The sequence below is a fragment of the Oenanthe melanoleuca genome, chromosome 1A, assembly GCF_029582105.1.
Source record: "Oenanthe melanoleuca isolate GR-GAL-2019-014 chromosome 1A, OMel1.0, whole genome shotgun sequence".
NCBI lineage: Eukaryota > Metazoa > Chordata > Aves > Passeriformes > Muscicapidae > Oenanthe > Oenanthe melanoleuca.
Window position 1 is genome coordinate 63,742,340 of NC_079334.1, and position 16,506 is coordinate 63,758,845.

Sequence of the window (16,506 nt, forward strand, 5' to 3'; positions counted from 1 at the left end):
GTTTTCCATCTGGACTGCTTTTGCTTTGGGTAAGAGAGAAGCAGAAATTAGAATAGAACCATAAAATATCCTGAGTTGGAAGGATCATCGAGTCCAGCTCCTGGCCCTGGGTAACAGAGCAGGTCCCAGTCCTTGGACAGGAAATTCTGCATTAACACAAGGAGAAGCAAGCCTTTTATGTGCTGTTAGATAGCAAGGAGCTAACTAGAAAAAGAGAGTTTCAGCATTTGTGCATTGTGGTGTGTCAGGATTTTCATAGAGAAGTGTAAGAATAGAAGGAAAAAAAGACATTGAAGGAATGAGCTGTTAGGTTGAGCAGTTCATTAAAAGCAGCAAAAACTCTCAGAAAGAAAACACACCAGAAAAAACAAACACATTAAAACAAGTATTTCAGTAAGTGATGTTAGTTTAGATTTAAAAAACACAGTCTGGACTTTGAAGAAGTTCTGAAAGTTCTGAACACAGTAGTATTTTGAATAAGCAAAGAAAACAATACTGCATTTTTACTTTTTTGCTTTTGTCAGAAGAAGGTGACACAGAAACATTTGTTCAGCACATCTGAAGTGGTGCATCTGTGTCAGTATGGACTGAAGAAACCTCCTGGACATTTTATCGATCATCAAAACAGTGGCCAGTGACTTAGACGGGAGGTTTGCTAATTTTTCCGGGTTGGAAAAGACCTCCAAAACCGTTGAGTTCAACCTATGACTGAGCACCACCTTGTCAACCAGACCATTGTGCTCAGTGCCACATCCAGGCTTTCACTAGATACCTACAGGGACAGTGATTCACCACCTCCTTGGGCAGCTCATTCCAATGTCCAGTCACCCTTTCTGTGAAGAAATTCCTACGAATGTCCAGCCTAAACCTCTCCTGGTGCACCTTGAGGCCATGTCTCTCATCCTGTCGCTGGTTAGCCAGAAGCAGAACCCGGCTCCCACCTGGCTGCACCTTCCTGTCAGGGAGTTGTGGAGAGTGATCAAGTCAGCCCGAGCCTCCTTTCCTCCAGGATGAACAATCCCAACTCCCTCCGCTGATCCTCACAGAATTTGTGCCTCAGATCCTTTCCCAGTTCTGTTGCCCTTCTTTGGACATGCTCTAATGTCCTTTCACCCCGTGAAAATATCACATCCATCTGTCCGTACGGGTGGATTGGGCTGTTAACGAAACACTTCGGTACCAAACCGCTCAACCTGTGCTTTTCACCTGGCACTGCTGTACCGACAGCAGCTGAGAACCGCCAGAGCCGCCGAGCCCGAGCGAGTGAGGGGCGGGAGTTTCCCGCGCTCGGGCCGCGCTGAGGTGTGGCGGTGAGGGCCGTGCCCGCCCCTCGCGCCGCGCGGAGCACTCCGGGAGCGGGCCTGGGCCGCGGCCGCTGCTCGCCCTCAGCCCGATCGCGCCGCGGCGGCCAGCGCTCCCCGCCCGTGCCGATCCGGCTCCCCTCGCCTGGCTGAGGGCGCGGGGGGCGCTCCGTGAGGCGGCACCGCCGCGTCCCCCGGGCGGGGAGGGACGGCCCGTCCGCAGCGCGCGTCACGTGACGGCGACAGCGGCGGTGACAGCGCTGGGACCGCGGCCGGGCCGCCACCGCCATGGGCAGTGAGTGCCGGCAGAGCCGGGGGAGCGGGCCGGGACCCGGGCGGGGGGACAGCGACCCCGGGCAGCGCGGGGAGGACGCGGCCGGTGGCCCGTGGCCGGTGATGGGGCCCCGTGCTCCGGGTGCCGCCGCAGCAGGGCCGGGGGTGCCGGGCACCCGCTCCCCGCACAGGGTCGGGGCTGCCGGGCACAGCGTGAGGCCGGGCTCTGCTTCGTGGTGGGGTGTCCTGTTTCACTCTAGCCCTGCTATATATATATATATATATATACACGCACTATATACACTATATATGCGTATGTAGCATATATACCCTGTATACACGTACGTACGTGTGTATAAGTGTCTAAAAGGCGGGTGTCAGAGGATGGGTCAGGCTCTGCTCAGTGATGCCGTCCAATAGGACAAGAGGCAAAGGGCAGAAACTGATGCCCAGGAAGTTCCACCTCAACATGAGGAAGAATTTCTGTCCAGAGAGGCTGTGGACTCTCCCTCATTGGAGATATTCCAGAGCTGTCTGGGCACAGCCCTGTGCTGTGTGCTCTGGGATGGCCCTGATGGAGCTGGGAGGTTGGACCAGATGAGCCCTGTGCTCCCTTCCAGCCTGACCCATTCCATGATGCTCTGATACCGTGTTCACGGCAGAGCTGTGCCACCCTCTGTGGAGTGAGGTGCTCTTCCAACAAGCTGTGTGAAGGCTTGGGATAAATAGAGGAGATATATGTCACATCAGAGTGTAAATGTAAACATGGCAGTACAACCAAAATGTTGCTTACAGTGTAATAAATGCATTCTGCAGTGTAATAAATGCATTCCCTTTGAAAAGGAGCCAATGGTGGTTTATTATTGATTCAAGTTTTGGAGGGCAAATTCCCAACCAAGCACATACACTTTGATTTTCTTTTTCTAAATTGATTTCATTTTTTTTCCCAGGAAAATGAGCTCAAACTGTTGAATTTTTCTGTGTTTTTAGAGGGGAAACTGTGAATAGAGATGTATTAAAAGCTAAAATAAAATCCCCTGAAGTTCCAATAACAATTAAGTGTTCCACTCATTTAAAATACAATTTCTAAACATATTTTAGCACTTGAATCATTTTTTCAGCTAAATATTTCTGTAAACACAAGACTCTAACCTCTGCATGGATGCCTTTTGATGTCAGTATTGTTCTGTGTTAACTAGCACAGACTGATATTAGGTCATTTATTTTTAGATGGAATACAATTCATTTCACTTCTGGTGATACATACAGCATCAGTTCTCTAAAATTATTCCAGCTGTGGAAAAAAGAATGGGCCAAATCTGGTTAGAACAAGAATTCTATTTTGCATTTTGCCCTGTTTTCAGCTGTTTTAAGAAGAGGGTATTAGTTTTCAGACAATTTTGGAAGCTAAATAAAGTTCTTTGAAGTTTTATAAATTCATAAATGTTCATTAATATATTTTTCTTCTTTTTATTTTTTCTTCTTTTGTGTGTGTGTGTATGTTTGTTTTTCTGGAACAGTAAAATTTTTAGAAGTTATTAAGCCATTCTGTGCAGTGTTACCTGAAATCCAGAAACCGGAAAGAAAAGTGAGTGCCACATTATGTTCTTACTCTTTTTAGTTCACAGAGGAGGGAATATTGTGGTATTCTAGTCCAGGCTCCTATAGAGATACAGACAGTGGGCTCTAAAGTGGAATATATTCTTTGAAGCAGGGGGAAACCCATGTTAAGATAAAACATTACTGTGATGATGAATTCTGAACACCCTTCTGGTAAGTTGTTCCCTCCAGTAATTATGCTAACTAATTTAAAAAAAAATCTCAATTCTAGAATAAGCTTATTTAGTTTCAGCTCCATGTGATCTGTTTTAATATACTAGGCAGTCTCCAAACTTTGTTTTCCTGTGGATCCCACTGTTGGCTTTGAGCTGGCTTGTATATTACTTGGAAAAGGATTGTTCTGTAGATCAGGAAACAGGAATTTAATTGTCCCTTTCCCACGAGAGTGATCTCTGGTACAGTTCAGGTAATTGCCCTGTTCACCTTCTGGATGTGATGTTTCTCTTTGATCTGAAATCAATTAACTCAGTTCGTTTTCAGCTGATCTCTCTAGACCTCTAGCCCTTGAAACTCCTCCCATTTCTTGTCATATTTTCTAGATTAAAATTCAGTAATTTCTACAGAAAGAGACCTTCCTTGTCAAAAAAAAACCCCCACCAAACACCATTTTTGCTTTCAAAACTCAAGCACATATTGCCCATGTTTTACAGTCTAATTAGAGTAACAAATTGACTTGTCATGACTTCCATGAAAATTCCTTAAGAGCTAAATGTTGATTTTTATATTCTAAAAGGGAAACCTTAACTGGGAACATGACACCATCTCAGAGAATCCTCTTTGGTTAATGAGAGGTTCCCAAAGGCTAGGACTGGATGCAGAGGTGTTTGTGCTAGTGACCATAGCTGAATTGGATGGAGAAGATACAGTAAAAAATTATGATGATAGCCCTCTGGAATTGATTCTTAAAAAGACTGGGATTTGCCCCCTGGCTCTTTGCTAGTTGCTTTCCAGCATCTTTAGCTTTGGGACAGGTTTCTAAACAAATTATTTAGGCCAGACAAAGGCATTTTCAGAGCAGGAATCTCCAGAGCCAGACCCTCATCCTAAGGCTTGGATGCACCAGACCTGGTTGGTAGGTGCCCATCTTTGTTTCTGCAGTGGGGAACCTTGGTGTAATCTTTTGGTGCAGATTTGTGGCACATCTGTGATTAGTTGGTTGCAGCCATCTCATTTTTGTCCTGTGAGATGAGTAAGAAGAGAAAGCTGACACAAACCTACAGACACTGATGTTTCTGTAAAGCTCACTGGCAGATGTTATTTGCCAGAGAGGAAGAGGGGCTTGATCTGTTCTTGTTGTCCATCAGCAGATGAAGGATGCCCAGAGAGGTGCCAAGATTCCTGTCCTGTCTATTTGGGTCACTTTGTCTTTATTGCTATTTAGGTCGCTGTCTAGACAATGGCTGCCACTTGCCAGCTTTGTACAAATTTAAAGTGAAAATGTAATTGGGAACATCTTTCCTAGGCTGAAGAGCCCTTTGACCATTTTCAGTCATGTTCCTTGCTTCTCTATAGTTTATCAAGTGATCTAGGTCATTCCATGTAACTCTAATTCTCTGTAATTTATTGCTTTCATGCAAGCTGTCACGGTTAGATATGACCAATAATGGCTTTCATGGATTGGTTTAAGACCAGGACAAGAAATTTAGATAACCAAATAGAAGAAGAGATTCATTCTTATTAAACATGTATTGATTGTTAAGTGAAAATGATGTTTTCATTCAGTTGGGCTTTCACTGAATCATTTTACCATTCTTGTTGATGAGGAAAGCAGTTTCTTCTGTCTAGGGGAGTGCTGCTTTTGTGTTTTGGCCAACTTGATTAGCAAAAGTGATTGCTACTTTTGTAGTTAGTAGAATGGGCTCATATTTCCCTCATGCACAGATTTGCTAAGTAGAACACACTGTTCAGAGCACCAAGATGATAATGCTCAAGTCCCTTCATTTTCACATGATTTAAGAAAAATGTCAAAGGAAGAAAATGTCCAATTTAATCAGATGGTAAAATTTCAATTTCAGATGGTGAAATTTACTGTCCCTGTGCTTGTTAGCATTTGTGGCTGGAATATTTTGGTACCATTTGCCATTCTTGGCATATGGATTTGGATGACTCCTTTTTCTTTTTTGTCTTCTTACTCATAGAGACTGTTTTCCTTGTGAATAATTGTGATTTGGGTGATGCAGAATTCCTCTAGTGCTCCTATTCACCACAGTTACAGAGAGAACCAGAGCAGTTTTAGACATTTACCAATGCCTCTGAAGCCAAGTTTAACTGGGAGTTTGTAGAGATAATTTGTTTAAGCATTTTTGGTTTTAGAAGACTGTGCTTAAAACCTGAATTGTGCAGTTCAGACTTGGTAAAGTGGGTCAGCGTTGTGTAGTCCAACACAAGGTATTGTTTGGATTTATTTGCTGCTGTCACTATTTTTCTTTTTATAACTATGTGCTGTAAGTATTTTTATCATCTGTCCTCTTTTTTAAGAGTGAGGCAGTAGCAGGAAATAAATTAAATTACCTGGATTATTTTGCTTCTAAGTGCATGGTTTCACTTATAAAGATGTAGACTACATTCTGGGTTTTCTTTTGCTTGAGGACCTGTGCTGCTTCTGCTCTGGTTTGTAGTTTTTCATTTGTGGGTGTTCAGTACCTATTAAACCAGGCACTAATCCTTTTTCTTGTTACTTCTCCACAGGCAGATTCAGTGGTTGGAGGCAGAGAGCTCCAACCATTTCTGCTGTGTCTCTCTTACGTGTTAGTTCATGTCATGCTTTAGTAGCTGCCCTACACTTGTCTACAGTGAACACACTTAACCCTCAGGTTTACAGTCCCTGGAGGAGAGGTGGGAACTTGAACATAACCCTGCATCTTAGCTCTCTCTGCTCTCTTCAAGTGCATTTCTTTCTGTCTCATGCTTTGAGTAATCCTCTGGCTCAAACTTAAATCTTGTGATTCTTCTCTTCTTGCACCTGGCACTAATTACAGGCACCTCAAATATTGTGACTCTGAGATTCTCTTCAATGAATTAATGACTAGTAATCTTTGGTATGGCATTCTCTTAAAAGTAATATATAATCTACATCAATAAAAATACTTTGGAGGGAAACAAAGAATATTTAAAAATCATTTTGTGGTGTATGTCCATGAACATAATTATGAATTTAAGGATTCCTCTAATACCCTTTGAAGAACTTAATTCTAAATGTTTTTAATTGCTGTAGAAAGCTCATGGTTCTTCTGGTTTTAATCACGTCTTCACAACAGTTCAATCCCTCTAAAAATTTTATAGTGCTTTAGTTTAATAACTTCCAGCCTTACAAAACTTCTGTTGAAGCCTAGAGCACTAAGTACTGAAGATAAGTTCTTTGCATTAATCTTTCATGTTTGTTCTGGTAAGTCTGTGATTTTAGCCATGCTATTGCTCTTCTGTAAATACCCACTGTATTAGAATGTTGTAGATAAAATATATTCTGGTGACCAAATGTCTGCCATTGCCACATAAGTTACCTTTGTCTTTCTCTCTAAAAATCATACTAAAATAAATTCCAGTAAGGAATGATACTTTCTAGTTCTAGATTTTGCATTGAATTCTGTATGATAACAGCATTTAGTACTGTTGTGAGAGTGCAGTGGAAGTTCTGCATACAGTGAACATGTTTGTGTCTCCACTCTGCCCTGCAGATCCAGTTCAGAGAGAAGGTACTATGGACAGCCATCACACTCTTCATTTTCTTAGTGTGCTGCCAGGTAGGTATAGATGCTGTCTGTGGTCAGAAAATGTGTGTTCTGTACATAAAAAGTACTCTGAAAGCACGAGACATTCTTATTTCATGTTGACCTAGTAGTTTCAGCTTTTAGTTTTGTGTTAAAGTATTTAAAGTTCAGTTCAAAAAACCTGGTTCTCTGAAACAGTCCTTAGTGTTGATCATAGATGTTTTTAGAAACTAATGCTTTATATTTAGTCAGAAATACATAGCATTTTTTCTTGTTACAAAGGTCCTATCAAATGATGATAGTGCTGCAGGGTAAACAACCAAGGTAATTAATTATTGAGCAGTATAAACAAACCAAGCAATTCAATGCATTGCTTACCCTCTGTTCATAGCTATATTTTAATTTTAGCACTCACAAATGTGAAAACTAAATCAGAGTGACTTTTTATAAAATTCCTCTTCAATAAGCTGATGAATTGTAAAGATTGCAGGAAAATGTTTTTATGAATGTTTAAGTTGATATTTAGAGCTTGTTTTTTGTGAAGGTCCTGGTAAAGTTGTTAGCTGAAACCTTTCCAAAATGCCTGTCTTTGTAAACATTTATGTGATCTCTATTACTCATAGTTGTGGGCGCTCCTAGAACCTGTGTTTGGCTTGTAAACAGTGGAGGCTTTTTTTGTTTTTCTTTAAAGAATGTCTGGATACTGAAGAAAATGAGAATCCTTCTATTACTTGATATAAACTTTTTAAAACTTTTGGACCTCTTGGAAGATTCAAAATGAACTGTACATTTCAGAATCAGAGTTTTTGGCTTATGTTATTAATGCAGCCATTCCAGACTGCAGAGCAGTAGTTTATTAATTTTTGTTTTCAGCTCTGAAGGACTGTTTAAAGGCTAAAACCCAGCTAAAACCTATCTGATTTTCGGAAGGAGGAAGTGGGAATTATACTAGAGCTAGAAGAACATGTCATTTATCTGGGTTTACTAGCAGCTGGATGTATGCATAATTAAAATTTTGCATCTATATGAGAGATTATAGTTTTGAATAAGGAAAACAGATGGTGCAGACTAGAGTTTTCAGAAATTGATCTCTAAGATTGCCAGGATTCCTATTCTACTGTTTTGGTGATTAGGAAGAGTTTTAAAGGCTTCAAAATCCCTCAATATTGACATACAGAATATTGGAAGTTTTGTATGAATGTGTCTAGTATTGACAGTTCCATGTGGGATATTTCAAAACATATTTCTGTCTCTAGAATTTGGATATTTAAACTTCTTTCTAGGGGCTTCTGCTTTTTCCTGTGGAAAGGTCTTAGTTTAGTCCTCTGAGTTAAGCCCCAGTTGGAGGATTAAAAGAGATTGTGTCAATACCTCCGGCTTAATTTTTATAATTTTTATAAACAATGTAACAGTTGAATCATTACATGTTAAGATTTTGTATTAATGCTTGCTAATTGTGTGTATCTGTTTAATGCTATTGTGCACTTTGACAGATCCCTTTGTTTGGAATCATGTCATCAGATTCTGCAGACCCCTTCTATTGGATGCGAGTCATTCTTGCATCAAACAGAGGTTGGTACTCACTCCTTTTTCTGTTTTTTATTGGGATAAACACACCAGGAGAAAAACACTTGGCTGTTAAATTCCACACCACCCAAATGTCAGGTTGGAACACTTTGTAAAGTTCTTAACACAGATGGAATTAAAATCGGTACTTGAGCAGTGCTTATGTTAGGAATGGGATTTCTTTGAGATGCAGATGAGATTTTAATATTGATTCAGAAGTTTTGGGATGATTCCATTCAGGATTTTAAAGCAGTCTCTTTCTAACTAATAAATGGGACAGGGAATCTTCTGACTTTCCAGTTAGGAACTGCACTAGTGTGCAGTACGAGGGTGTTTATTAGGCAATGCCTCACCTGTGCAAGTCAGTTACACTTCATAATAGTTTGACAGAGTTATGGGTGAGTAATTTTCTAGGTGAGAAAGCTAAAGGCAGAGATAATTAGGTATAAACTTTAGCAAAACCAAACTAATGTGTTTTAGAAGAGTAAAGTGGAGCACAACTAAATGTATAAGATTCAAACTAATGCTAGAAGTCTGAAACTTAAGATGGGTGACCAGTCATGCCTGGCTCTAAATGAGGACACTGATCTCATCTGTAGCTTGGAAAACTGGCTGGAAGTAAGAAAATCACTGGAACCCTCTAATGTGAAGGTACTGCTTACATAGGAATAGCAAATTTTGTTACACCAGTGAGGATACAGTAAAGAAGTTCATTGCTTCAAATTCTCCTACAGGGTTTGCAAAATTTGGTGTCTCATCACCCTAGCAGTGTATGACACTAAATATGCTGTCCACTCCCCAGACAGAATGGTAACAGTGGCCAAGAAAAGGCTAGAGAGACAGAAAGCAATAAAAAGCAGGAGTGGGAAAGTGAGTTTTCACTTAAGTCAACTGACTAGAAGTCATTGGAGGATGTGACGTGAATGCTGAAGTTTTTGACATCCTAATTTTCTGGCTGCTTGAGAATTAGAGATTTCCATGACAGGTGATATAATATTTAAGATGGAAACTACAGGATACAAGTATGAAAGAACCAAATTATAATAATTACTTTGATGCTTTCCCTCTTTGAATTGTGTACATTTGAGAGTTGGTACCTCAGTGACACAGTGCCAGTGAGTTGGCAGAGTTAAGAGCAGCTTAATGACAGTCTTTGTTTTGTTAAGAACTAATTTAATCCTAAACTCTCAACTAGAGCCAGTGATTCCAAGGGCAGTGTTCTCAGAAACTGTGCATCTGTAGCATATTTTATGGTCTGCAAAATTAAACTTTTGGAAAATGTGACATTGAAGCACTGACAGAAGAAATAACCAGGGACAAGATGCTGTCCAGGGAAAGGTTCTTTGAGGATATACCAAAAAAGCTGAGCTTCAGTGTGCATTGGCCTTCAGTGTTAGCATGGTTCCACAAAAATATTTCTAATTAAAAGCTATGTAGGTTTTCCATGCTGCCTTCAAAATTATTGCTTTTAACACAGCAACCTTTCGTGAGGCCATAACTGTCTTTGTTTTGTCATACCTGTCCAGGAATAAACATATTGGAAGCATTTTTAGAAATACTCATTACAAGTCAGGAGCCTTTGAAGAGACCTAATGCTTTAGGAGAGGTGCTGGAATGGCAGTTGTTTTAATTTTTCTTCTTTTCTAGGTACTTTGATGGAATTGGGTATTTCACCCATTGTGACATCAGGTTTGATCATGCAGCTGCTGGCAGGAGCAAAGATCATTGAAGTTGGTGACACTCCAAAAGACAGAGCCTTGTTCAATGGAGCTCAGAAATGTAAGCACTGTTCCAATTATAATTAAATTTTTATTTTTGGGAAAGCAGCCTGCCTAAATGATACTAGATATGAGATTTCTTTGGTAGGTGACTTCAGATTTTTTAAAAATGATTTGCTTTCTCTCTTGTTTTAGTATTTGGGATGATTATTACCATTGGGCAAGCCATTGTGTATGTTATGACTGGAATGTATGGAGATCCTGCTGAAATGGGTGCTGGAATTTGTCTTCTTATTATAATTCAGGTTTGTAAAGAGCTATTTTGTGTGTAACTGAGACTGATTAGAGACAGTATAGCTGGAAGGAAAAATCTGTATCTGGGTGACTTCAGTTTATTTCTTTTTAATGCTGCAAAGCATCATTATTTGTATCTGTCTAGATACAAGAAATTCTAAATATTCCATAAAGGAGGAGAATGCTGGGATAGTTAATATCAAAAGTATTTCAGGTATGAGTGGCACTTAATTGAAAATACAGAAAATGGAAACAGTGGCTACTCCTTGATGCTGTGGAGGAATTCTCACTAAATGGCACAGCTGCAGCTTTGAGACATTGTTCTGCAGAACAAAACAGTAAATGCACAAACTTAAACATTTTTTTAGAAAAAAAAGTTATTACTATTTGCTGTGTCTACCTTGAAAAAAGGCACAGAGCTCATTGCCAGGTGAGATGTGCAGGCCTTGGTATGTGGGAGGTCAGAAACACTGCATAAATGACATTAGATGAAGGACTTAACGATTACTCTCCAACATGATGAAAATACTGAAGTAAAGAATTAAAACACAGCTCTTGACTTGATTTGTTCTTGTTTCTGCTCAGTTTTGTTTCTTTTCTCACAGCTGTTTGTGGCTGGTTTGATTGTGTTGCTGCTAGATGAGTTGCTGCAGAAAGGTTATGGTTTGGGGTCTGGTATTTCCCTGTTTATTGCTACCAATATCTGCGAAACCATTGTCTGGAAAGCTTTCAGTCCCACTACCATCAACACTGGCAGAGGTATGCATGCTATTACAGTCAGTCACAACATGTTTCAGTGGGTGTATATTACACATAAACTATCAGATGTTTATTGCATGGCATTTTAAAAAAAGTTTTAATGTGTGCTGATTGGCTTCTGAAGTCAGTTGTCCAGTTAACATCAAAGATAAAAAATGTCTGACTTGGAGATTAATACAAGTTTGCCTTTGCTGATTTGAAGTGCAGCAGTTAAAATGGGACTTCAGGCCCCTTGAATGAAAATTTTTGGATTTCCAAACTGAAATAATCTTGTTTTAGCATCACTTAGTCCATGGAAATAGAGAAGATAGGAAATGCTGTACATGCCGTTTGTTTGTGGCTATAGGATGCTTTTATAGTTGGTGCCTCTTAATTACTTTAAGCTGGTTTGATTCTTCAGAGGCTGCAGTCTTTTCGTTCCTCAGCCAGTCTTTGACAACAGCTGGTTGTTCTGAGACCCCCTGAATTAGCTTAAAATACAGCATCAAGAAATTCATTTACTGCATTGATTTGAAATCCTGAGCCATGTTTTTAGTTTGGTTTCATTTGAATTTGATTCTTAGTAGTTCTGTTATTTCCAAAAGAAAGATACTTTTTAAAACATGTTTTTAATTTGGAGATTAACCTTTCTTTCACTTTCTTGCTTCATGCAGGAACAGAGTTTGAGGGTGCTGTGATTGCATTATTCCATCTGCTGGCCACACGAACTGACAAGGTCCGGGCTTTACGGGAGGCTTTTTACCGGCAGAATCTGCCCAATCTCATGAACCTGATTGCTACAGTGTTTGTGTTTGCTGTAGTCATCTATTTCCAGGTAAAGCTCCTCAGAGCAGCTCTGCAGAGGTAGAAGGGCATGTGGACCCTGGACACTGCAGTCATTGGGAAAAGATGGGAAGGTTTATGCCAGAGTAGCTGAAGTATCTTAGTTTTGAGTTATTAACTCTTTTTATTCCAGTGTTATCATTTCAGTAACTGTTACCTTTGTGACAGTAATGCCATAAAATTTTGAAGCCAGGCCTACTTGTACTCAGTGTGAAATCTCCCATTCCATTGAATGCCATACACACTGTGAATATTTTTAATAAAACGGATTCTGGTACTGCAGTTGTTGCATCACACCAATAATATTCTTAATATTCATCATTGACTGAAAAGAATACTTTTGGATGGAGCTGGAGAACTTCTTTGGGGTGTGTAGCTTACTGGTTTTTCCCTAATTTTCTTGAAACATTTAATTAGTGTCTCTTTTTAAATCTAAGTATCTACTAAAGTGGACACTAAAGGAGGATCCATATGGAGATTTTGGGGGTGGGGGCAGCTAAAATGTGATTTAAATTTTTTTTTTTTTAAATTATTGAGTCTGGGTTCTGGAAAAAAAAAAATAAATAAAAGAAATACCAGGTTTACAAGTTCAAGTTCATGTTTTCTTGGATCTACTCAGAAAAGATCCTGCCCCAGAAAACTACACAAGAGCCTGGACTTACTACACAAGAGCCTGCTTGTAACTGGCTAGTTCAGTTGGAAGTCATTACAGGCTTTTATCAACTCCTAATCTATAAAATGTATTTTACAGGAGTACCAGTTAGCAGATGAGAAACCGTGTTTATGTGAAACAAATGTAATACAACCAAGCAGTAACACTTTTACATCCTTAAAATTTGTAATCCATGCTGCAACAGAAAGCCTTTGGGCTTTACTATCTCAGACCTTGCAGTCCTTGCTTATCTAGCAAGAACTGCATGGTCAGGAACAGCTTTAGGGCATCCTGGGAGTACCTTGTGTCTCAGAAGTGAGCCCTGGTGCATTTGTGTTCTTTCCCAAGGGATTCCGAGTGGATTTACCCATCAAGTCTGCACGGTACCGTGGGCAGTACAGCAGCTATCCCATCAAGCTGTTCTACACCTCCAACATTCCCATCATTCTGCAGTCTGCCTTAGTGTCAAACCTCTATGTCATTTCCCAGATGTTGTCTGTTCGATTCAGTGGCAACTTCTTGGTGAACTTACTGGGACAGTGGGCAGTAAGTATTTTACCACATTTTAGCTGCATAGAATTATTTGCATTTTACTTTGATGTGAATCCTTGGTATTTAACCGACTGGAATATTTACTTTTTAATATTTATATATATAAGCTGTTTCAAACATCAAAGAGGAATTCCTCTATTAATACAGGATAGGAATGTGGGAAGTCTGTGAAAAAGAATTTGCTGCCTTTTTTCTTCCCCTCTCAGGATGTCAGTGGAGGTGGCCCTGCTCGCTCTTACCCTGTTGGTGGCCTGTGCTACTACTTGTCCCCTCCAGAATCCATGGGTGCAATATTTGAGGATCCTGTCCATGTAATAGTTTATATAATATTTATGTTGGGATCCTGTGCATTCTTCTCCAAGACTTGGATCGAAGTGTCTGGCTCATCAGCAAAAGATGTAGGTGTTCTATCTTAATTGTTTTCAAACAGTGCTTCTGGTTTAGAACTGACCAGCTACTGAATGGTCAGTTCATCCCAGTAAACATCAGTGACTGGGAAACACTGCAGCAGTTTCATAAAAATGTTTTTTACAGGTTGCCAAGCAACTCAAAGAACAGCAAATGGTAATGAGAGGCCACAGAGATACATCAATGGTTCATGAGCTTAACAGGTAAGGAAATGCTGACTTCCAGCTGGATGGCGAAGAGTGCAAGAGATGGGGAAGTGTCAGCTAGAGCAGAGATTGTCAGAAAAATTTGATACCTGTTTCCACTGCAAAAGGGAAAATTCTTCCAACTCAGCTGTTGCATTTCTTAGTTATACAAAAGTATAGCAGCAGATTAGATATTAACCTGTACTGTCTTTTTTTTTTTTTCTTTTTTTCTAAGTGACATAATGAGGGATTTTGAGTTGAATCTCTTCCATATTTGTAAAAGAAAGATACTTTGGTTATTACCTTTTTCTTTCCTGTATTTTTCTATCTTACAGATACATCCCTACAGCAGCTGCATTTGGTGGTTTGTGCATCGGTGCCCTTTCAGTGCTGGCTGACTTTCTAGGAGCCATTGGCTCTGGCACTGGCATTCTGCTTGCAGTCACTATTATTTATCAGTATTTTGAAATATTTGTAAAAGAACAGGCTGAAGTTGGAGGAGTAGGTGCATTATTTTTCTAGATGTCCAAATATTTCATGGTTTGTGTGAAAGGGAAAGTATTTTGACAACATGCGTCATTTAGTCCAATAATGCTATTTTCTTTTTACTTGTTTTCAAGTGCTACGTGTCCCATTACTGTAATGGGCATTGAGCGATGCCTGTGTGCAGCATTAGTACCAGCTGCCTTAAGAATAAAGTTTACATTATCTTGTTTAAGTATTATCTAGTGTTGCCTGTAATGCTGGAAACAATTCATCTACCTTGCTGTTCAGACACTACAGTGGGATGGTAAAATGTATCAGTTTGAGAGCGGTGAATGTCTTTGCACACAGCAGTAAAGTGTTAAATTAATTTCCCTGTCCCTAATAGGAGAAAAAGATACCTGAGTTCAGATTGCCACGTGCCAGTATTCCTGACAAAATTTATTTGTATCTGTATTTTACATTAATTTTTTTATACTTTTTTAACTTGCATTTCCCCACCACTGAACTCAGCACTCCTTGTTCCTTTGCGGTGCCTCCACCCAGGCACCTTTCACTGGGCTCTGAGGGTGGGCAAGCAAACCTTGACTGGCGGCTGATACTCATCTCACCTGTGAACTGTTGTGTGGTGGATCTGCTGTGCCCAGGGCTGCTGTGGGGCAGCCTGGCAGGGCAGCCCAGCCCAGCAGTGCTGTTCAACCATGTACTTGTGAAAACTGTGCCACTGAAACTTCATGTCCACTTTGCTTTTGTGAGTCTAAAGAACGAGGTCTGGTCCTAAAGCAGTTCATAGGAGGGAAAAGGGGGAACGGGGAGTTCCTGCTGAAAACTTGTCGCACTTTACAGCGGCGATGTAACAAATGTAAGCGTTAGACAATAAACTTATTTAATTAAACCCTCTCCTGTGTCTTGTCTGTGCCAGATGTAATTCATGTGCAGTCTTTGGTAATTTCTACAATGCTTTGATAGGGAGGTAGGTCTAGAAGACTCCCTTTTTTCCTCTTTATTTTTTTTCTTTCTAGAATATAGTTCTGATTAATTTTTAGCAGCCACAATTAAAAAAAGAATCCCAAGATCCCTCCCCTTAAAGTAATTGAGCTTTTCTGCTCTGCTGTAATCACTTTTTCCCTTTTAATGTCACATTTCTTCTGTCTTTGCTCAGTCTTAACTTGAAAGTAACTTTGTGTTGTTTGTGAAGATAAGAAACACTTAAGCAATTTTCTGTTTCAGAAAGTCTCCCTAATTATGCATCCTCATCTATTTCAGAGGCAAGACTGATTTTGATTTGTGTTTATTAAAACTCTCAGATCCTGACCTTTCAGCAGTGGTGGCTGTTTACATAATTAGTAGCAGCTTACTGTGTGCAGATGCACTGAAGGTTTATTTGGGATAAGATGTACCTAAGAGTGATTTGACTGAATGAAGACCTCATACCTTCAGCAGGATCCCCTGGCTGGGCCTGCACAGTTCTGGTTTGCATTGGGGGATGGTGGTGTCACAATTATTATTTTAGACCAAACAAACCAGATTTCTTTCTGTATAGTTTAGTTAGGGCTGGGAGAAGGATACATCGTCTAAATCATAATAGGAAGTTCTTAAAATTGCCATTTTAATTACTTCCGCCAGAGCATGCACACGGTGTTCCTGTGCTGCTGTCCCTACTGCTGTCACAGAAAATTACTACTTAATAAAACATTCTACAATTCTATTATTTTTGGGTTGGAAGAGACCCACAAGGTTCATGGAGTCCAACTCCTGGCCTTTTGCAGGATCCAATAATCCCACCATGTGCCCAAGAGTCTTGTCCAAACACATCTTGAACTCTTGTCAGGCTCTGTGCTGTGGCCACTTCCCTGGGGAGTGTTCTAGTGCCCAGCCACCCTCTGGGTGAAGAACCCTTTCCTGATATCCAACTTTAACTGCCCCTGACACAGCTTCAGGCCATTCCCTTGGGTCCTGTCACTGGTCACTAGAGAGAAGAAATCAGTGCCAGCCCCTCTGCTGCCCTTCATAAAGAAGTTGCAGAGCACCATGAGCTCTCCCCTCTCCAGGTGTTAGGAGTTGTGTGAGTGCTGTTTTAGAGAGTGAGACCTGCAGTCTCTCTTCTGCCTCTGCCTCCTTTGGAACCATGGTGTTACAACATCAACCACAGTTACCTAAGCATCC

At 40.4% G+C, this 16,506-nt stretch overlaps 1 protein-coding gene across 2 annotated transcripts; it reads left to right on the forward strand.

Annotated features, from left to right (window-relative positions):
• The first annotated feature begins 1,341 nt into the window (after positions 1-1,341).
• Positions 1,342-15,240, forward strand: SEC61A2 (SEC61 translocon subunit alpha 2). 2 transcript variants are annotated; one of them, XM_056481787.1, is made up of 12 exons: positions 1,342-1,596; positions 3,095-3,162; positions 6,869-6,934; positions 8,395-8,473; positions 10,115-10,246; positions 10,381-10,490; positions 11,085-11,238; positions 11,892-12,052; positions 13,061-13,258; positions 13,471-13,662; positions 13,799-13,875; positions 14,193-15,240. In XM_056481787.1, exons 1-12 carry the CDS (start codon positions 1,590-1,592, stop codon positions 14,377-14,379), a joined length of 1,431 nt encoding a protein of 476 aa, XP_056337762.1. In that variant the 5' UTR covers positions 1,342-1,589; the 3' UTR covers positions 14,380-15,240. The 2 variants fall into 2 exon arrangements, with proteins under 2 accessions (XP_056337762.1, XP_056337764.1); XM_056481789.1 differs by lacking the exon at positions 1,342-1,596 and adding an exon at positions 5,883-6,029 and having other exon boundaries at positions 3,098-3,162.
• Positions 15,241-16,506: the final 1,266 nt, after the last annotated feature.

Coding starts and splice junctions, on each gene's coding strand:
- SEC61A2 (XM_056481787.1), top strand. Junction 10,247..10,380: donor GTTCAATGGAGCTCAGAAAT/GTAAGCACTGTT, acceptor CTCTTGTTTTAG/TATTTGGGATGATTATTACC. Junction 13,876..14,192: donor ATGGTTCATGAGCTTAACAG/GTAAGGAAATGC, acceptor TCTATCTTACAG/ATACATCCCTACAGCAGCTG.